Raw genomic sequence first — 23,320 nt, forward strand, 5'->3', positions numbered from 1 at the left:
CCCTTCCTCCTTTTGTAGGGAAAAAAACAACAAAACTTAGATATTTAGAGACCACAATCTGGGTGCCAACTCATTGCTAAGGGGTTGTCATTATTTCTAGGCCTCTTCAGTAGTAGTTCTGAGAAAAGCATAAGAAAAATAAGTTAATACTTATTATTTCCATTATGAATTTAAAATTCAAATTTAACTTCTTTAATTGTATATTCTATTTCCTTATGATGCTAATTACTCATTTGCTTTATTTTAGAATATGTTCATAATAGTTTCAAAATATATTGATTACAGTTTAAGATTACTTTGAGAATGTTTGCTTTCAACCTTATGATATATCTCACTAGAAATGTTCACATCAGGTCACTTGAGGTAATTCTTTCCTCTACATGGGTAGGTCACTAACTTGCTTGGTAGTTAAATTCACTTATTCCCATTTGCTTGAATTTCTTTGAAATGTGAATTTTTCTTTTTGATTTAACTATTATATGTAGCTTGTAAAACAGCTACATGATTCCAAATTCAAATCAAGGTACAATGAAGGTATAACCCATATATCTTCCATTTCTACCTCCCTATCCACATGTTTTTCTCCCTTCCTCTAAAACTATTACTTTTCAGTTTATCCTTTTATCACTCCTTTTGAAAAATATAAATATGATTTTATTTATTCATATTCCCTTCTATTATATAAAAGATAGCATTCTAAACCATTCTTCTGCATTTTGTTTGTTCACTTAGATATCCTGAAGATAACTCCACAGCAATACATTAAAAAAATTCAATGTTCCTATTGCACAGCTGCTAAGTGCTCCTTTATGCAAACACAATTTAATCAATCAGCCTCTTGTTATTGGACATTTGAGATGATTCCAGTCTTTTACCAATATAAATAATATAATCAGAAACAACCACAGCACAATGGTGATTCAAAAGAAACTGACATTTAATGTCTTACCTGTTTAACTTCAATGTAAGGGAAACTTTCTTTAAAAAACTTAGAAATACTAATGATTGGGGAAAAATTGACTACATAACTAAATGTCTATATAGCAAAACAAAAACAAAAACAACCACTGAAATAGGGAAATGATGAATAATAAAAAGAAACCTTAGAACTCATGACAAAAGGTTAGTCTTCTTCATTTTACAAAAGAACTGTTATCTATATAGAAAAAGACTTCCAGTTGAGTATGGCAGATTGAACACACACATTCACATCTGCACCCTCTTAAAATACTAAAATGAAAAAGTGAAGGGAATTTTCAGAAGGCTTTTATAGCTGTCAAGGAGAAAAGAAAGGATGTGACAGTAACAATGTTTTGGACTCTAGAAAGTGGAAAAAAACAAGAAGTAATTCAGGACCTGGAAAAACTGAATGATTAGTCATAATACAGAAAACAGAACATAATATTTCACAGAACTTCTCAAAAAACTCAAATTGGTGGTATCAAGTATTTCTGGAATTAGGGAAGAAGTGGCACTGAAAACAGAAGAGCTGCCTGCAAGTCAACTTAAAAAGAAGTTTGACCAGCTTTCCTTCTACATTCCATGTAGCCACCCCCATGGATCCTTTGGAAAGTAGGCAAAGATCAAGAACAGTACAGAGTACCACAGGGTTAAATCAAAGCTTATACAGTAAAAGCTGAAAACCACTTTCTCCACCCAGTCATCTTCTCCCGCTAGGCTTATATTCTCTGCAGGCAGCTAGCTATAGGAGCCTTCTCAATGGAAAAAGAGTAAGACTAAAGAGACTGATATTAGAGGTTCCCCAAACAAATGCATGGCAAGATTCCCCCATAGCAAAGGCCACAAGTAACGAGGTCCCATGTTCCTGCACAGCTATTTACTGACTGTTCAAACAGCTATTTACTGACTTAAAAGTATTTGAAGAAATCACTAATTTAACATCTGAAGCCAAGACAACAAATAGAAAAATCAATGTGGAAGGAAAAAAGAAAGTGAGAAATGAAAACTTTATATCTTCACGGATATAAGAGAACTTAAACTCATGAAAAAAGAATAGGATAGTAGAATAAGAATGTTCTCTTACAGAAAATATACAACTTAAGAAATGCAAATCTCAATCTGAATCTAAGGACTAGAAAATAAAGCTGAGGAAATTTCCCAGTTACAAATTTAAAAAGCAAGCTCCTGGAGGGGGGTCCAAGATAGTGGTAGGAAAATCCTCCTCCCATGGACACGCCCAATCTACAGCTACATATGATCACTTCCCCGTGAAAGAGATCTGAAAACTAAATGAACTGCTTCCCACAACAAAGGACAAAAGGACCATATCAAAACAGTGAGGAGAAGCAGAGACACAGTCTCCCAAAAAACACCCCACTCATGGCATGGCAACACAAAACAGGAAGGGATCTCGCCAGACAGGTGCTTCTCCCAGAGGAGTAAAAGGTTAGTATCCCACATCAGACACCCCACTCCTGGGATCTACACCAGAGAAATAAACCCAGAGAACACCTAGCCTGGAAAACCAAAGGGTTATCATCCAGGGAGTTTTGAAGTGCTATAAGGAAACAGATTTCCCTCTTGAAGGGATTGCTTATGGTCTCGCCCCAAGACCCAGCAAAGAAACAGAGGTCTGGAAAGGCCCCTAGACTGTATGTAAAGGAGACTCCTTTGCTAATGTGGGGGCATTGGCTGGAGGTGGGGGGGATAGTTGAGATGCTCTTCAGAGATAGATGAGGATGGTAGATGCCATGGATGCACTCTCCACATGGCCTGTTAGCAGGATTACCACCGCTTTGCTGATACAGCACAGGTGGAGCTTTCGTGGCACTTGGTGAGGCCAGGTGGAGAGTTGCAGCACTCTCCAGGCCACTCTTTGAAGACTGAGCAAAGTACTCGCATTTCACCCAATACATAAAAAAAAAAACAACAAAGCTAAGCCAAATTAGCAAACAGAGGAAACAAAGAAAAGATGAAACCGCAGAACATGAGCGTGAGCTGTCAGGGCAGTCTCCTGTTCCCAACCTAAAGCCAGCACACAAAAAGGGCACTCTCCTGCTCCATTACAGACGCCCATGGGAGCATACACTCAAGGCATTTTTCTGTTGTCTTCCTAAAGCTAGTGAGCGTGCCCTGTCCTCTACACCCTCTAGCTGCCTTGCTCAAGCCAGCAGATGCACACAAAACACACCCCTTGATTACCCGGCCCTGATGGCCAAGAGGGCTGACTATCCAGAGCTCTACCAGATTATAACAAATGGAAAGACCATCCTTGGCAGGCCATCAATACCAGGGCCCTGCAAAACAGCAGACTGAAACAACCTCACTCTTCTTATAAAAAAGGCCTATTTACTTAGCCTACAGCTTTAGCCTCAGAATAGGATTCAGGTTTCCCACACATCAAGAGGCTAAGGAGACACTCCATTTGCACACCCACTTGGCCTCATTACAGCTGGATAAGACTTCCCAGAGAAGATCTTATACATTCATCTAGAACTCAGACTTTTGCAACTTACACCCAAGGTAGACCTCCAGATCTGGAGGCCAGCAGTGATTACAAATATGATCCCACAGGACTAAATACATTTGCACACTTTAAAAGCTGTGGCCTGAGGGTCTGGCTTCTAATCATACTGAAACTAGGTGCTAAATGAGCTTCCTCCCCTTGGATCACTGACAGGCCTTGGCAAACCCTCAAAAAAAGGGGCATATCAATAATAAATCAGACAGTTGAGATAATCACAAAGGTCTGAAAGACAACCAAGAGCTAGGACAAGGTTGAATGAGAGATTCATCACCTATTCAAGGCTACTCTTTGAAGACTGAGAAAAGACCTGCATTTCACCTAAGACATAGAAAAAACAGAGCCAAGCCAAATTAGGAAACAGAGGAAACAAACAAACAAACAAAAAAGACAAAACCCCAGAAAATGATATGGAGATAAGTATCTGATAAAAAAAATTCAAATCAATGATTATAAAGATGTTCACTGAACTTGGGATAAGAATGGATAAACATAGAACCTCAATAAAGAGACAGAACACATAACAAAGTACCAAGCAAAAGTCACAGACCTAAAGAATACAATAACCAAACTGAAAAATACACTAAAGGGGTTCAACAGAAGCCTAGATGAAACAGAACATAGATCAGGAAGTGGAAGACAAAGTAATGAAATGCACCAAGACACAGCAGGAAAAAAAATAAATAAATGAAGATAACCTAAGGGACCCTGGGAGAACACCAAATAAAATAAAATTCAACTTCACATTATAGGGGTCCTAGAAGGAGAAGAGAAAAGGGGCAGGAAACTTACTGGAAGAAATAAGGGCTGAAAACAACCCCAACCTAGGGAAGGAAACAGGCATCCAGGTCTAGGAAACCCAGAGTTACAAACAAGATGAACCCAAAGAGAGCTACACCAAGATACATAATTAAAATGTTAAAAGTTTAAAAGTTGAAGAGAGAATCTTAAAGGCAGCAAGAATAAACAAATTCTTATGTACAAGGGAAACCCCATAAGGCTATCATCAGATTTCTCAACAGAAACTTGGCAAGCTATAAGTGGTATAACAGACTCAAACTCCTGAAAGGAAAAATTTCCAACCAAGAATACTCTACCAGGCAAGGTTATCATTCAGAATTGAAGATAAAGAGTTTTCCAAACAAGCAAAAGCTAAAGGAACTCATCACTACTGAATTGGCCTTGCAAGAAACCTTAAAGGGACTTTTTTAAAGCTGGGAAGAAAAATGGACTAATAGCAAAACATATGAAAGTAAAAATCTCACTAGAAAAGGTAAAGGTAAAGTTAGAATTATTACTTATAAAGCTACTAAGAAGGTAAAAGACAAAAGTAGTAAAATTAATTAGAACTACAATAATTAGTTAAGGGATATATAAAATAACAAGTAAAAAGCTGACATCAAGGGGTGCCTGCGTGGATCAGTTAGTTAAACGTTTGGCCTTGATTTTGGCTCAGGTCTTGATCTCAGGGTCATGAGTTCAAGCCCCATACTGGGAACCATGCTGGGCGTGGAGCCTACTAAGAAAAACAAAAATTAAAGATAAATAAAGGGATATGTGTTTTAAAAAAAAAAGTTGACATCAAAAACATAAAACATGGTAGAGAAGTAAAAAATGTAGAGTTTGGAATATGTTCAATTTAAAATAAATTGCTATATACATAGGATGATACATGTGAACCTTACAATAACCACAAAGTCTCTAATAAATGACAAAGGGGGTACTACATAATGACAAAGGGGTCAATCTATCAGAAAGATATAACATAAATATATGAATCCAACATAGGAGCACCAAAGCATATAAAGCAAATATTAAGAGACCTAAGGGGAGAAACTGACAGTAATACAATATTAGCATAGGATTTTAACATCCCAGTTATAACAGATCATCCAGACAGAAAAGCAGTAAGAAAATAATCAGATTAAATAATGCATAAGACCAGATGGACATAGCAGAACTAGCTACACACATACACACACACACACACACACACACACACACACACACATACACACACAGAACATTCTATCCAAAAATCAGAATACACATTCTTCTCAAGGGTATATGGAACATTCTCCAAGACAAATAACATGTTAGGCCACAAAGCAAGTGTTAATAAATAAGACTGAAATAGTATCAAGCATCTTTTCCAACCCCAATAGTATGAAACTAGAAAGCAATTAAAAAAAGGAAACCGGAAAAACTACAATTATGTGGATATTAACATGTTACTGAACTACTAGGTCATAGAAGAAATCAAAGATGAAAAATATACCTAGAGGAGGTGCCTGGGTGGCTCAGTCAGTTAAGTGGCTGCCTTTAGCTCAGGTCATGATCCCAGAGACCTGGGATTGAGCCCCACACTGGGCTTCCTGCTCATCAGGGAGCCTGCTTCTGTCCCTCCCTCCTGCTCGTGTGTGCTCTCTCTCTGTGTCTTAAATAAATAAATAAAATCCTTAAAAAAAAAAGAAAAGAAAAAGAAAAAAATACCTAGAGACAAATGAAAACATAAATACAACATACCAAAATCTGGGATGCAATTAAAATAGTTCTAAGAATGAAGTTCATAGCAACACAGGACTCTCTCAAAAAAATGGGAACTATCAATTTAACTTCACACCTAAAGGAACTAGGGGGAAAAATGAAGCCCAAAGTTAGAAGAAAGTAATAAAGATCAGATCAAAAATAAATTGAGACTAGAAAAGTAATAAAATGATCAATGAAGCTAAGATTTGGTTCTTTGAAAAGATAAATAAAATTGATAAGCTATTAGCTAGACTCAACAGGGGTCAAATGAATAGTCAGAAATGAAAGAAGTTATAAATGATACCACAAACTACTAAATGACTACTACAAACAATTACACACCAACATATTGGACAACATAAAAAAAAACATGGATAAACTCCTAGAAACAATCTTCCAAGACTGAATCATGAAATAGGAAATCTGAAGAGATTGATTGCTAAGAAGACTGAATCAGTATCAAAAACCTCCCAAACAAAACTCCAAGACCTGAAGGCTTCACTGGTGAATTCTACCAAACATTCAAAGATTTAATACCTATTCTTTCCAAATTCTTCCAAAAAGATGAAGAAAAACGAAAGCTTCCAAATTCATTTTATGAACCAGAAATACCCTGACACCAAAACCAGACAAGGACACCACGAAAAAGAAAATTATGGGCCAATATCCCTAATGAACATAGTTGCAAAAACTTTCAATATCAGGGGTGCCTGGGTGGCTCAGTAGTTAAGCGTCTGCCTTCGGCTCAGGGCGTGATCCCAGAGTCCTGGGATCGAGCCCCGCATCGGGCTCCCTGCTCCACTGGGAGCCTGCTTCCTCCTCTCTCACTCCCCCTGCTTGTGTTCCCTCTCTCGTTGGCTCTCTCTCTCTCTGTCAAATAAATAAATAAAATCTTAAAAAAAAATTCTCAATATCAGCAAATCAAATTCAACAACACATTAAAAGTATCATACAATACGATCAAGTGAGATTCATTCCAGGAATGCAAGAATGGTTCAACATCCACAAATCAACATGACATACTACATTAACAAAATGAAGGATAAAAATCATATGATCATCTCAACAGATGCAGTAAAAGCATCTGACAAAATTCAACACCCATTTGTGATAAAAACTACCAATTAAGCAGGTAAAGAGGGAGCATAATAATAAAGGCCATATACAACAAACCCACAGCAAATATCATACTCAATGGTTAAAGCTGAAAGCTGACTAGGATGTCCACTCTCATCAGTTATATTCAACATAGTATCGGAAGTCTTAGCCACAGTAATTAGACAAGAAATAGAAATAAAAGGTATCCAAATAAGAAAAGTAGTAAACCTATCACCATTTGCAGGCAACATGATACTACATATGGAAAACTCTAAAGACCACACACAAAAAAAGAAACTGTTAAAATAAATAAATTCAGTAAATATACAGGATACAGAATATGCAAAAATCTTTTGCACATCTATAGACTAATAATGAACAAAAAAATCAAAAAGTCAATCAGTCACATCAAAAATAAAAGCCTAGAAATAAATTTAACCACTGAGGTAAAGATATGTAGACTGAAAACTATAAAACACTGATAAAAGAAACTATAGATACAAATAAATAACAAGATATTCTGTGCTCATAAACTGCAAAATTATTCAAATGTTAATAATACTATATATGGTAAAGAGTCAAGGCAATCCCTATCAAAATTCCAGTGGCGTTTTTCCACAGACTAGAACAAATAGCGATTATAAACATTGTTATCAGGATAAAAGCTATCCACCAAACCAAGGCAGCACCAGTCTTTTTTTTTTTTTTTAAGATTTTATTTATTTGAGAGAGACAGTATGCACAAGCAGGGGGCAGGGCAGAGGGAGAGGCACAAGTAGACTCGTGCTGAGCACAGACCCTGATGCAGGGCTGGATCCCAGGACCCTGAGATCATGACCTGAGCCAAAATCAGATGCTTAATGACTGAGCCACCCAGGCACTCCCAGCACCAGTCTTGAGTAAAGTCAGAAAGCTTTAAAAAGATTTTTTAAATAAAATTAAAATCAATAGAATTTGCCCAGGATTTGAATATACAGAAAGATTTAATAGGAAAGAGCATGTAGATGATCTATCAATGAAGTAAAAGTTAAGTAAATTAAAAAATATCCTAAGAGAGGGGCGCCTGGGTGGCGCAGTCGTTAAAGCGTCTGCCTTCAGCTCAGGGCATGATCCCGGCGTTCCGGGATCGAGTCCCACATCAGGCTCCTCCGCTATGAGCCTGCTTCTTCCTCTCCCACTCCCCCTGCTGTGTTCCCTCTCTCGCTGGCTGTCTCTCTGTCACATAAATAAATAAAATCTTTAAAAAAAAAAAAAAAAAAAAATATCCTAAGAGAAAATTATTAGCTCCAGAGAAAAGAAGAAGTTGTGAAAAAAAGTAATCACACAGCTGGGCTGTGAAGATTATAGATAGATACAGTATGACCCTACTGAAGGCAATTGTTCAACTATATTGCATTATTGATGGGCAGCAAGGGGTTGGGAGGGGGGACCCAGGTGTGTTTATGTGGGTGGTTGGGAGGAATTAGAAGAGAGAAATCAACGGATTATGCCTTAAATTAAAATCAAGTGTTAGAAGGTTATTATCTAATGATCATCTAAAGCAGTCAAAAGTAGATGCTTTGGAGAATAAAGAAGGAAATACTGTTTTTGATACTAAGCCTTGCATGTTTACTGTGTGCATAAAACTTCAGGTTGATGAAAAAATAAAACAAATGGAGAAATGATATGGAAAGAAACCTTACTGTCATAAAATGAAAACAGCCAATAACCATATCTCCATAAGAGCAATGAGATGTTCAAACTCAAGTAGAGTCAAGTCAGTATGGATCAAAACCAGATCACCTGTTAAGTTGCCAAAACATTCTACCACCTCACGCTGCTTAGAACAGCTTTTATAAACAGTTTTTTAAAATTTCAATCAAATAAAACTTACAACTCAGTTTGGTCACACTAGCCATACTTTAAGGGCTTAAGAGTCACACATGGCTAGTGGTAACCTTACTGACAGTGCAGATCTACAACATTCCATCATCCCATAAAGCTCTACTAGATGGAACTGTTCTGGAGAAGGTAAGCCTGAGAGGCTAGGCCTGGAGCTGGAATGTGGCTAAGAACAACCATGTAGTACCTAGTCAGACAGGTAGTTCAGAGGGGCTGAAGTCAGCATTCTGGACCAAAAGGGCCCCTCCCTCACTGGGCCATAGGACCTAGCAGCCAGGCCTTTACTCCCTAGGTGGGAAAACCCAGTCCACTTGACAAGTTTGAGAAAAGTATCAAACCAAGACCAAGAACTTTTAGAAATTAAAAGTGATTTTCAGGATAAATTGAAGAACAGCTTCTATGTACAAACAAAGATTAAAAGGGTAAAGCCAAGGGATGGTCACTCCTGGAAATTCAACATCTCATTCACAGGTGCACCAGAAAGAGAAAGCAAAAGCAGAAAAATGATCAAACATATAACAAAAGCAAAATCCCTGTGCCAAAGGATGCAAGTCTTTAGCATAAAATTGTCTAGCTAATTACTAAGTAAAAGTTCCTAGAATAAGTTACATCCTCATGAAACATCAGGTTCTAGAAATTTTTAGAGGCAAAAAAGAAACTCAGACATAGGACTTGGCAGTTGTGGATGCAGGAAGACAACGTAACCCTACCTTCAGTCTCTACCCAGTCAAGCTACCAACCAAGTGCGAAAACGTATTTATTCTGCCTGAGACAGGCAGGAGTTCCGCAAGTTTACCTTCTATAAAACACTGTTAGGTACCTGAAGAAAACATGCACAGCACAAGCCTACTTCCTAAGGCATGATGTGCACACTAAAAGCTAACCCTTAGCACTTCACATATGGTAATTTGTTTAAAGTTTCAATATCCCCGTGAGGCAAGTAATGATTATCTCCAATTCACAGGTGAAAATAACTCAGTCACAGAGAAGTGCAGTGAATGAGTGATAAAGCTGGGCTGTGAACCCAAGAGGTCTAGAACCAGAGTTCTTGTGCCTAACCCTCATTCCATGTTGTCTCTCAACTTAGTTACTATTACTACCTTCTTCCTTCCCAAGTTCACTGCTAGGAGTTTTACCTGTTGTATTTCAGGCAGGCAGAAAACTTTTAATCAATGTGAATTAAGTCTACAATAAACAAAACACAAGAGACAGTCACTCCCATTATACTAAATTAAAGTTAACACAAAGCCCCCCCTCCCCACTGTAGCTGTGGCGAGGATTAAATGGTGACCCATGTAAAGACTTCAGTCCTGTGTGACTATTTTAAGACAACACGTACCCAGATGTAAACAGATTAAAACACACATATGATAGGGGGGGAAAGGGGTGGAAACAAAAGGCAGAAAAAGAGTGGCACAAAAAAAGGAAAGAGCAAGGGCAACAAATAGAAAACAATCACAAACATGGTAGATATTAACCCAACTATATCAATAATCACTCTGTCAACAATCTAAATATATCAATTAAAAGATCATCAGAGTGGATTAAAAAAACAGGACCCAATTATGTTATCTACAGAAGCCCACTTTACATATAAGAACAAAGATTAAAAGAGATGGAAAAATATACACCACACTGACTATCAAAAGAAAACTGTAGTAGCTATATTAACTTCAGATACATTTCACAGGAAGGAAAACTATCAGAGAAGGGCATTATATAATAAATGGATCAATTTTCCAAAAAGGTGTAACAATCCAACCAACAGGATCAAAATACAGGAACCAAAACTGATAGAACTGCAAGGAGAAATAGATAAATCCACTCATATTTTTGAAGATCAACAACCATGTCACTAATTGACAGATCCAGCATGAATATATTAAGGACAAAGCTGAACTGAACACCATTAACCAACTAAATATGACTGATATCTATAGAATACTCCATCCAACAACAGCAGAATATACATTTTTCTCAAGTTCACACAAAACATTCACCAAGATAGACCACATTCTGAGCTGTAAGACACCTTAAATTAAAAAGAATGCACTCTCAGACTCATAAATACATAGGTCAAAGAAGTCTTTAGAGAAGTTAAAAATATTTAAAGTAAAAATAAAAAAAACACTTACCAAACTTTGTAAGATGCAGAAAAAGCAGTGCTTAGAGGAAAATTTGTAGCACTGAATGTATATATTAGAAGATAGATCTAAAAATTAATAATCAAGGCTTCCACCACAGGAAATTAGGAAAAGAACTAAAACCAAAGGAAGTAAAAAATAAAAATTAAAACAGAAATTTATGAAGTTAAAAACAAAAACAAAATCAACAGAGGAAAAAAAGTTGGTCTTTTTAAAATATCAATAAAATTGATAAGCCTCTGGCCAGGTTAAAAAAAAAAAGATGACAAATTACTAATATCAGAATGGAAAAAGGGACCATCAATACTGATCACATGGACATTAAGAGGGTGATAAAGGAATATTATAAACAATCTATTTCCACAAATTTAATTACCTAGAAAAGTAGAGCAATTCTTTGAAATATACAATCTGCCAAAACTCACACAAGAAATAAACAATCTGAATGAGCCCATATCTGATATAAAAATTGAATCAATTAATAATCTTCCAAAACAGAAAAACCAGGCCCAAATAGGTTCACTAGTGAATTCTATCAGACATTTAAGGAAGAAATTATACCAATTCTCCACAAACTCTTCCAGAAAATAGAGAGCATTCCTTCTGCTTCTGACTCATTATGAGAGTAGCATTAGGATAAACCAAGACCAGACAATGATATTACAAAAAATATAGACTGATATCTCTCATGAACATAGACACAAAAATCCTCAACAAAGATTAGCAAATCAAATCTAACAATGTATAAAAAAAATTAGGTACCATAACAAAATGGGATTTTTTTAAGTATGCAATGTTTAGTTCAATATTCAAAGATTAATATAATCCATTACAATCAACAAGATTAAAAAAAACACTTATTGTGGCATTATTTATGGAAGCAAAATCTTAGATACAACCTGATACCCATTAATATTAAAGGAAAAAGTTTGAAAATATTATGCCATATCAAAGTACTATGGAGCTATTAAAAACAGTGTTTCATTTTGTACTCATCTGGGAAGATGTTTATGGTTACACATAAGAAAACAATATTGTACATGACGCTATTTTTATGAAGAGGAAACAAAAACTCTATGATTATGAATATATGTCTGATACATCATTATAAGTTCAGAGAAAGTCTAAAAGCATAACCGAAATGTTACCATTGGTAAAAGCCAGGAGACAGAACTAAGAGAGGGTAGAGAAGGAAGATGGAGACATTAGCTCTTCCTTTGTGCACCTTTGTGCGGTTTAACTTCAATCAATTGTGGGTGGCTTTAGAAATCTGAAAGAGTCCAAGAAGCAAAAACATCCCGTCTAAAGTGAACCCTCCTATTTTTACTTTGAAGTTGCTCACATCAAGGCCTACTCTGCCTGCATAGTCCATAAGCCTGGTTACTACATCAACCTGAGATCATCTAATACATTGTTAGTGGCTGGTCAGGAACCTAACTATCTAGAATAGTTATCCTGATTTTCATTATTAACATATTGTATGACATTTTGGAAACTTTGAATCAGATGGAGAAAATATGCTAAAAATTCCACAAACTTAAAACATAGACATATATACCTTTTTTCTTCAGAAGAGTTCATATTTTCTCCATAAAGTAGTAAGGTAAGTCCTTCTTCTACAGATGCAATTCTTGCCAAAATATCAGCTATGTGAATTAAAGCTGTTTCAGAGCAATCTGGAGCAGTCTGTACATTATAAAGATAACAAATCATATAATTTTATGACATGCTAACATTTCAGACTAAAATTTAAGGGTGGTAGTACAGTCTAATAAAGTTATATTACCACAACAAAAAGAAAGTTAATGATTGTTTGTCTGTAATATATGTCTGAATTAAATGTATCATTTTATTATATTCATTTACCACCAGCACAGTTGATGAAGCAGATACAGACAGACTTTTTACCCAAACCAGTTATTATTTATTAAGACAGTTGAGAGAACTGCTGTTCTCATTAGTGTTATATATATTATTTTGTTTGACAAATGCCTCTAGATCCACTTTGCCCTTTACTTCCCACTCACTGGTTCCTGAATATCCACCCTAATTTTATTATACATGGTTTCTTTTTTTTTTTTAAGATTTTATTTATTTATTTGACAGAGATAGAGACAGCCGGAGAGAGAGGGAACACAAGCAGGGGGAATGGGAGAGGAAGAAGCAAGCTTCCAGGGGAGGAGCCTGATATGGGGCTCGATCCCAGAATGCCGGGATCATGCCCTGAGCCGAAGGCAGACCCTTAACGACTGAGCCACCCATGCGCCCCTATACATGGTTTCTAACACACTACCATCATTTCTAAGGAATACCATTCCTTCGTGCGATTGGTTGGGTCATGAGTTATAGGTCTGAGTAAGGACAACCAATTCATGGACTGGCCAATAGTCAATGATGTCATCTAATGAGGGGTTAACCAATCATATTTCTTTACTTTTATTGTTAAGTGGAAATACTAAAAACATCTTTGCCAGTATATAGCAAATTAGTACAAGGAAAATACTATAAAAACTAGAGTCATATTAATGCTGGAACCCATGTACAAGCCTAAGTCTACTAAAGTTCCTGTTCTTTCTAGGGCCTACTTATTTGTCTATACTGGCACAGCTGCCAAAACACATATTCTCTATAAGAAATCTGAGTATCCATACTTTGCTACCAATATGTCCTAATAAATACAGTGAGTTAGCTTATCTTGAGTCAGGCATATTCACCTAAATATTTCCTTATTATATTAGGCATTATTATACAGTCTATTACTTTCACATTAAATGCCTTTCTTAAAACAACTTCTCTGCCTGGAATACTTTCCTTCTCTTATACATTCACTTTTTTAAACCTTTCTATTCCTCATCCAGTATTTTAATAGTCTGCCTTTCCTATTAGAGTAGGTTCTTTCAGAGGAAGGTATAAGTTTTAATCTCTTCTATATTTCAAATACCTAGCAAAGAGCCAATGATACAGTAGTGGCTCAATGGGTGATGCTAAATGCTTTAAGATTAAATACAGAATGTCTCTTATGTGCCAGAGGGCTGTTTCTTACACTCAAGAATAATTCCAGCATAATTACATAAGTAGATAACATGGGAATATACAGAAATAAACACCTAACTTTCCCAGGGAGAACTAGGACAAGTTTTTGGAGGAAAAAAGATAAACTGTAGTCTGAAGAAAGGAATTTTTCACTTAGACCAAGACTTCCCAGGGTGAGGGAAAAGTATGCAAACATAACAAAACATCATAACCTTGTCAAAAATGAAAATAATCTGTTATAACTGAAATACATGAGAAAAAATAGGTAGAATACAACAGAAAAGTTGGTAAATTTCAGACTTTTAAACTAGACATTTACCGAGCAAGCAACAAGCGGGAAAGTATTGTGATGGCTTTAGTGACAATACAGAGAACATGCCAGAAAGGTGAAAGACTGGAAAAAATAAGAAAATTATTTCAATATGCCAAGGAAGGAATTATCAGAGCTTAAAGAAAATCAGTAGCAGTAGGGATTAAAAGACATACATGGATTTTAGAGACACACAGGAGAACAAGTCTACAGGGCTTAATTACAAATGGAATGAAGAAATGAGGAAGAAGTCTAGATGTACAGCAGTCCCACTCATCAGAGGGAAATGTGAGCAAGCTTGAAGAAGGAGCAAGAGCAAAGAAAGAAAGAAAGAAAGAAAGAAAGAAAGAAAGAAAGAAAGAAAGAAAGAAAGAAAGAAAAAAGAAAGAAAATGAAAAAGAAAGAAAAAGAAAAAGAAAAAACTGGCAAACCAAAAACTTCTGTTTCGAAAATTGAGTTTGATTTGCTCACAGAGTAACTCAAAAACGTGTTTAGCAGGCATCTAAAGACAAATCTGGAGCTGAAGATATCTAAATTTAGAAGTTAACTATACATCTAATCTTCAGAACTGGAGGAAATCACCCAGGAAAAACGTACTGAGAGAAAAGAGTGAACCAGGTCATGCAGACTCACTGTAGACAGCAGGGACCTAAACAGGGAGCCCTCTTAGGTGACAGGGAAAGAATGGTTAGAAAGGGAGGGCGAAAAATATATAGGAATTTAGGAAAGCCAGATAAACAATTTTAGAAGTTGTCTACTGTGTTAATAATCAGGAAGATAATAGTCTGAAAAGTGGTTACTAGTTAGAGGTGTAGGAAGTTAAGAGCAACAGCAATCAAAGCACCGTCAGTGATGTGATGGAGGCAAGATCAAAAATGCAATGTTTTTGAAACATGACAGAAGAGAGGGAACCAGGACAACAACAGCAGTCTTCCGTTATTAAAAGCTTATCGTTAAAAAGATCAGATATTAGGTGGTAGCTAAAGATGTGCATTGGATAATCAAGAGCTTCTCTCATCCCAACTATGAGACAGATTCAGGCATATTTACAGATAAAGGAAAGAAGCCACAAGAAGATAAGAAGTTAAAGATATATACGAAAGCAAAGACAAAAAACAGCACTGGAGCAAAATCCAAGAGCACATTTCTCAATTCTGGTTTAAGGTTCATATTTCATTTTACCATTGACATTATGACATTCTATCATATTAAACTGTATTAGGAATTCTGTTGCCTCTTCTCTACTTATCTTCCCAAGGCTAACCATAAAATCAAAATTACATCCCCTAATTTCCTAGAATTCCATACTTTGTACCACATTCACATAAATGTTTGAGGTTTTTTGAATGATCAATGAATAATGACTACAGGATGGGGTGAACAGTTGCCCAGCCCATTGAGGGGTGGACACAGGAGATGAAAATAGTAAAAACACTACAAAACACAGACATGGAAAGGCAAAACCTGTAGCCTGTTAAGATTTAAGTCATTCCCCCAAAACTTAAGTCATCAAAATGGACAGATAGCAGTACTAGCTGTGGTTCCAACTCTGTCACCTGTTAAATGTCTGACCTTGAGCAATCCACTTCTTTCAGCCTCAGCTGTAAGGATTAAATCATATAATGTAAAGGAACAGGCCATACAAATTGTAAAGAGATATGAACATTTCAGTTCTGAACATATGTATAAGTTTTTTTTTCTAAAAAACTAGTTCTTCATATAAAACAGAGTTGACTCTTCAGAAAAATAGACTACAAAATTACTATTAAAACAAATAAAATTCACAAGATTTATTAGATTTGCAAGACAAATACCTTAATAACTTCTCTCAATCCTTATAATCATATCTAAGCCTGACTAGAAAAAAAATTATGTTATATGTATTTTCCCCCTACATTGTCAGTAACAAATAAATCAACAACTACATAAACTATGATTTAACAGTAAATAAAAATCTGTGTCAGCATAAAAAACATTCATACATGGAAAGATGTTGTAATAAATATTTCAAATACATCAAATTTAGAAATAAAGTACCACTGAATATTCCCTAATACCCAATTAAGAGACTCTCTTTAGTAAATACCAACCTTAGTTCCTTTCATTAAATTATGAATAGGCTGAAGAAGTGCCTCAATCACAGTGTTATTATATAGGCATTCAACTGCACATTCTTTTTGATCACAGAGTATCCGAAGAACTTCAGTCACCATACTTGCAGGAGAGTAGTTATCTGATAAACAAGTACTTTTAGAAATTAAAATTTTAAACATGAAGAACTTAATGTATCTTATTTATGAGTTAGCCATTGCTGTTCAAAAAGATCAATATCAAGGTTGAATAGTTTTAAAAAAAATCACACAACTCAATGCCCAAAGGATGAGGTATTGTCAAATCATAACCTGAAACCTAAGGGGAGATCAATTAAGCTCAATATATCCTCAAGTTAATTTAAAAAAAAGTAAATGACAAATGTGAATGCTGAGAAACAAAAGAAGATCATTGGCTGTTTGACATTAAGTCACTGCTTAACAGTGAAGATGTGATTTGGCGCAAATTTACAACTTTTCTCCTCTCAGCAAACACTTACTTGTATTCGCCTTTTCTTTTTCTTAAAATATATATTTGGGGTGCCTAGGTGGCTTGGTCAACTAGGCACCTGACTCTTGATTTCTGCTCAGGTCATGATTTTGGGGTCTAGTCAGGCTCCACACTCAACGGTGAGCCTGCTTGACAGGCTCTTTCTCCTTCTGCCCCCCAACACTTATGCACTCTCTTTCTCAAATAAATAAATCTTTTTAAAAAATATATATGTATTCAAGTGTCCAGCCTAGTAGAGAAAGAAAAAAAAACAAAATGGTGGTTAAAAAGGCAGAAAAGGTGAAACCTCCTTTAAGACTAATATACCACTACTGTATCACCATAAAACTGGTGAAACGAACGAGCATTGTAAAGACTTTCTTTTAAAATATATACAGGAAAACACAAATACAAATAAATGTAACACAGGGAATAGTCACTAAAATAAGTGTGATGTTTTTGGTTTCATAAATCAATATATTTTCAGGTTTTCTGACCTAATATACTCACAAAATAGTGTTTTACAAGAAAGTAAGGAACCAAAAGTTAGCAGCTTAAGGTTGTAAGCTATAATACTAAAAGTAACACCAAAATTCTTAATTTAGATTACAATATCTTATACTCCATGAACATACTAAGACTTTAAGTCAATACTTGACAAAAAGAAAATGGAGAAGGAAAGTTAAGTGATTTTTCCCAACCAGTTCCAGACCCTGTTTGCAATGAGAGATACGTCTGATGAGCACATGGCCATTCATTCATTCATCCATTCTTTTATCTACTTTTGAGTGCATACTATGTCCCAGATAGGCACTATAAACAGAAGTAACTAAGACAAAAAAAATTAAAAAACAGTTCACTAGGTGGTAAAACAAGACACTGACAAATAATTATAAGAAGGGGAGACACAGGAAGATACATCCGGATCTCTACAAATGAACATCTCCAGAGCTGAGTATTGAGGTATGAAGCGGGGAGCCGTGAAACCACGCTCAGATATCGGAAGATAAACAGAAGGGGGAGGGAGCCGCCGCGTTCGGCGCCGGGAAGCGGTAGCCACCTGCACAGGGAGCAGGTGGACTCATGGACGGCACCCGAGAGAGAGCGGACTGAGACCTGTGAGCCGGGAGCACGCGCCACCAGGCATCTCGCGGAACACTGGAATCCCGGTGTGCTCACTGGATCCAGACTGAGACCGGGAGCTCCCGGAGTGTGCGGGAGCTGGCTGGCGGCTGGCTGGCGGCTGGCGGGCCACCTGCACGGGGGAGCGGGCGGACTCGCGGACGGCACCCGCGAAACAGCAGACTGAGACCCTGAACCGGGTGCGCGCGCCACCAGGCTTCTCACGGAACTCCGGAATCCCGGTGTGCTCACCGGAAATAGACTAAGACCCGGAGATCTGGGAGCGCAGGGGGGCGGCTGTAGGCTGGCGGATGGCGTTAGAAACACAAAGGACAGAGACGCCCCGGCCCTGGAAGTGAGGGCTGGGACGCCGGGTGTGAGGACGCTGCAGGGTTGAGCAGCACCAACAGAAACAGAGTTAAAGTGGCCAGAACATCAGTGGAGAACGCGCCGCAATCCCTCCATTCTGTGACAGAGGCTGAAACTCGCCCTCTGCTGCTCTGACTCTCAGAAGAGGCACAGCAAACCGCCAAGGAAAGCCGCCAAAGAACAAAAGCGTGGAAGTACCAGCTCACAGCCTACCCATCCCCATACCCCCTCGCAGAGGACACGGAGACTCTACCCAATCAGGGATGCCTGAGTATCGGCGTGGCAGGCCCCTCCCCCAGAACACAGAAGGCAGGCTGAAAAATCAAGAAGCCCACAACCCGGGGCACCTGGGAGGCGCAGTCATTTAGCACCTGTCTTCGGCTTAGGGCATGATCCCGGCGTTCCGGAAAGAAGTCCCTCATCGGGCTCCTCCACTGGGAGCCTGCTTCTTCCTCTCCCACTCCCCTGCTTTTGTTCCCTCTCTCGCTGGTTGGCTCTCTGCCACGTATAAATAAATAAAATCTTTAAAGAAGAAGCCCACATCCCCAAGATCCCTATAAAACAAGGGGCACGGCCTGGGACCCAGTCAATAATTTGGGCTCTGGACAACCCCGCCACCTCTCCTCATCAGAATGACAAAGAAGAGAAGCCCCTCCCCACCCCCAGCAAAGACAGTGAGTCTGTGACCTCTGCCACAGAAATAATGGATATGGATGTAACCAAATTATCAGAAATGGAATTCAGAGTAACGATAGTCAAAATAATGAGTAGAATTGAAAAAAGTATTAACGAAAAGGTTACTGAGAATATAGAATCCCTAAGGACAGAAATGAGAGCGAATCTGACAGAAATTAAAAATTCTATGAGCCAAATGCAGGCAAAACTAGAGGCTCTGATGGCCAGGGTCACCGAAGCAGAGGAACGTATTAGTGAACTGGAGGATGGGTTAATAGAGGAAAAAACGAAAATAGAAGCTGGTCTTAAAAAAATCCACACCCACGAATGTAGGTTACGGGAGTTACTGACTCAGTGAAATGATCCAATGTCAGAATCATCGGCATCCCCGAGGGGGTGGAGAAAAACAGAGGTCTAGAAGAGATATTTGAACAAATTGTAGCTGAAAACTTCCCTAATCTAGTGAGGGAAACAAACATTCATGTCCAAGAGGCAGAGAGGACCCCTCCCAAGCTCAACCACGACAAACCTACGCCACGTCATGTCATAGTGCAATTCGCAAATATTAGATCCAAGGATACAGTATTGAAAGCGGCCAGGGCAAAGAAATTTCTCACGTACCAAGGCAAAGGCATCAGAATTACGTCAGACCTCTCTACACAGACCTGGAATGAGAGAAAGTGTTGGGGGGGCATTTTGAAAGCTCTTTCAGAGAAAAACATGCAGCCAAGGATCCTTTATCCAGCAAGGCTGTCATTCAGAATTGATGGAGAAATAAAGACCTTCCAGAATCGCCAGTCATTGACCAATTTCGTAACCACGAAACCAGCCCTACAGGAGATATTAAGGGGGGTTCTATAAAGGTAAAAAGGCCCCAAGAGTGATACAGAAAAGAAAGTCACAACCGATACAAACAGAGACTTTACTGGCAACATGGCATCATTAAAATTCTATCTCTCAGTTCTTAGTGCCAATGTAAATGGTTTAAACGCTCCCATAACACAGCACAGGGTTGCAGATTGGATAAAAAGAAATGACCCATCCATTTGCTGTCTACAAGAGACTCATTTCGATCCCAAAGATGCATTCAGACTGAGAGTAAGGGGATGGAGTACCATCTTTCATGCAAATGGACCTCAAAAGAAAGCTGGGGTAGCAATTCTCATATCAGATAGATTGGATTTTAAACTAGAGACTATAGTTAGAGACGCAGAAGGGCACTATATTATTCTTAAAGGAAGTATTCAACAAGTGGATATGACAATTATAAATATATATGCCCCCAACAGGAGAGCAGCAAGATACACAAGCCAACTCTTAACCAGAATAAAGAGACATATAGATAAAAATACATTAATAGTAGGGGACCTCAACACTCCACTATCAGAAATAGACAGAACACCCTGGCAAAAACTAAGCAAAGAATCAAAGGCTTTGAACGCCATACTCGACGAGTTGGACCTCGTAGATATATATAGAACACTACACCCCAGAACCAAAGAATACTCATTCTATTCTAATGCCCATGGAACACTCTCAAGAATAGACCATGTTCTGGGACACAAAACAGGTCTCAACCGATACCAAAAGATTGAAATTATCCCCTGCATATTCTCAGACCACAACGCTATGAAATTGGAACTCAAGCACAAGGAAAAATTTGGACGAAACTCAAACACTTGGAGACTAAGAACCATCCTGCTCAGGAATGACTCGATAAACCAGGAAATCAAAAATCAATTTAAACAATTTATGGACACCAACGAGAATGAAAACACAACGGTCCAAAACCTATGGGATACTGCAAAGGCAGTCCTAAGGGGGAAATACATAGCCATCCAAGCCTCACTCAAAAGAATAGAAAAATCTAAAATGCAGTTTTTATATTCTCACCTCAAGAAGCTGGAACAGCAACAGAGGGACAGGCCTAATCCACGCACGAGGAAGCAGTTGACCAAAATTAGAGCAGAAATCAATGCATCAGAAACCAGAAGTACAATAGAGCAGATCAACACGACTAGAAGCTGGTTCTTTGAGAGAATCAATAAAATTGACAGACCACTGGCAAGACTTATCCAAAAGAAAAGAGAAAGGACCCAAATTATTAAAATTAAGAATGAAAAAGGAGAGGTCATGACCAACACCATTGAAATTGGAAGGATTATTAGGAATTTTTATCAACAGCTATATGCCAATAAACTAAGCATTCTGGAAGAGATGGAATCCTTCCTGGAAACCTATAAACTACCAAGATTGAAACAGGAAGAAATTGATTTCTTAAACAGGCCAATTAATTATGAAGAAATTGAGTCAGTGATAAACAACCTTCCAAATAACAAAACTCCAGGCCCGGATGGTTTTCCTGGGGAATTCTACCAAACATTCAAAGAAGAAATAATACCTATTCTTCTAAAGCTATTTCAAAAAATAAAAACAGAAGGAAAGCTACCAAACTCATTCTATGAGGCCAATATTACCTTGATCCCCAAACCAGGCAAAGACCCCCTCAAAAAGGAGAATTACAGACCGATTTCCCTAATGAATATGGACGCCAAAATCCTCAACAAGATCCTTGCTAATAGAATCCAACAGTACATTAAAAGGGTTATCCATCATGATCAAGTGGGATTCATACCTGGGATGCAAACGTGGTTCAATATTCACAAATCAATCAGCGTGATACATCATATCAACAAGAAAAGACTCAGGAACCATTTGATCCTCTCAATTGATGCAGAAAAAGCATTTGACAAAATACAGCATCCTTTCCTGATTAAAACCCTTCAGAGTATAGGAATAGAAGGTACGTTTCTCAATCTCATAAAAGCCATCTATGAAAAGCCTACTGCAAAGATTATTCTCAATGGGAAAAAGCTGGAAGCCTTTCCCTTAAGATCAGGAACACGACAAGGATGCCCACTCTCGCCACTATTATTCAACATAGTACTAGAAGTCCTTGCAACAGCAATCAGACGACAGAAAGGGATCAAAGGTATCCAAATCGGCAAAGAAGAAGTCAAAATGTCTCTCTTCGCAGATGACATGGTACTCTATATGGAAAACCCAAAAGAAGCCACTCCCAAACTATTAGAAATTATAGAGCAATTCAGTAATGTGGCGGTATACAAAATCAATGCTCAGAAATCAGTTGCATTTCTATACACGAACAATGAGACTGAAGAAAGAGAAATTAGGGAATCCATCCCATTTACAATAGCACCAAAAACCATACGTTACCTTGGAATTAACTTAACCAGAGACGTAAAGGATCTATATTGTAGAAACTATAAATCACTCTTGAAAGACATTGAGGAAGACATAAAAAGATGGAAAAATATTCCATGCTTATGGATCGGTAGAACATAGTTAAAATGACCATGCTACCCAGAGCAATCTACACTTTCAATGCTATCCCGATCAAAATAGCGAGGACATTTTTCAAAGAACTGGAACAGAGAGTCCTTAAATTTGTATGGAACCAGAAAAGGCCCGAATTTCCAAGGAACTGTTGAAAAGGAAAAACAACGGTGGGGGCATCACAATACCGGATTTCGAGCTGTACTACAAAGCTGTGATCACCAAGACAGCATGGTACTGGCACAAAAACAGACACATAGACCAATGGAACAGAATAGAGAAGCCAGAAATGGACCCTCGGCTCTTTGGGCAACTAATCTTTGATAAAGCAGGAAAAAACATCTGGTGGAAAAAAGACAGTCTCTTCAATAAATGGTGCTGGGAAAATTGGACAGCTACATGCAAAAGAATGAAACTTGACCACTCTCTCACACCATACACAAAGATAAACTCCAAATGGATGAAAGACCTCGATGTGAGACAGGAATCCATCAAAATTCTAGAGGAGAACATAGGCAGCAACCTCTACGCCATCGGCCAAAGCAACCTTTATCATGACACATCTCCAAAGGCAAGAGAAACAAAAGATAAAATGAACTTATGGGACTTCATCAAGATAAAAAGCTTCTGCACAGCCAAGGAAACAATCAAAAAAAATCTAAGAGGCAGCCCACGGAATGGGAGAAGATATTTGCAAAGGACACTACAGATAAAGGACTGGTATCCAAGATCTACAAA

The 23,320-nt window shown here is 37.7% G+C and overlaps 1 protein-coding gene across 3 annotated transcripts in view; it reads right to left on the reverse strand.

The window, feature by feature from the left end:
- TBC1D32 (TBC1 domain family member 32) overlaps positions 1-23,320 on the reverse strand; it is a 214,071-nt gene that overhangs the window by 144,859 nt on the left and 45,892 nt on the right. For all 3 annotated transcript variants that reach the window (XM_045798573.2, XM_045798571.2, XM_045798572.2), the window contains exons 15-16: positions 16,570-16,712; positions 12,695-12,822 (exon numbers count right to left, since the gene is read on the reverse strand). In XM_045798573.2, the coding sequence (XP_045654529.2) occupies positions 12,695-12,822; positions 16,570-16,712 (271 nt within the window). The remainder of the gene's footprint in view (positions 1-12,694; positions 12,823-16,569; positions 16,713-23,320) is intronic.

This window comes from Ursus americanus, chromosome 11 (genome assembly GCF_024610735.1).
Source record: "Ursus americanus isolate L20-20 chromosome 11, mUrsAme1.1.p, whole genome shotgun sequence".
Classification (NCBI taxonomy): domain Eukaryota; kingdom Metazoa; phylum Chordata; class Mammalia; order Carnivora; family Ursidae; genus Ursus; species Ursus americanus.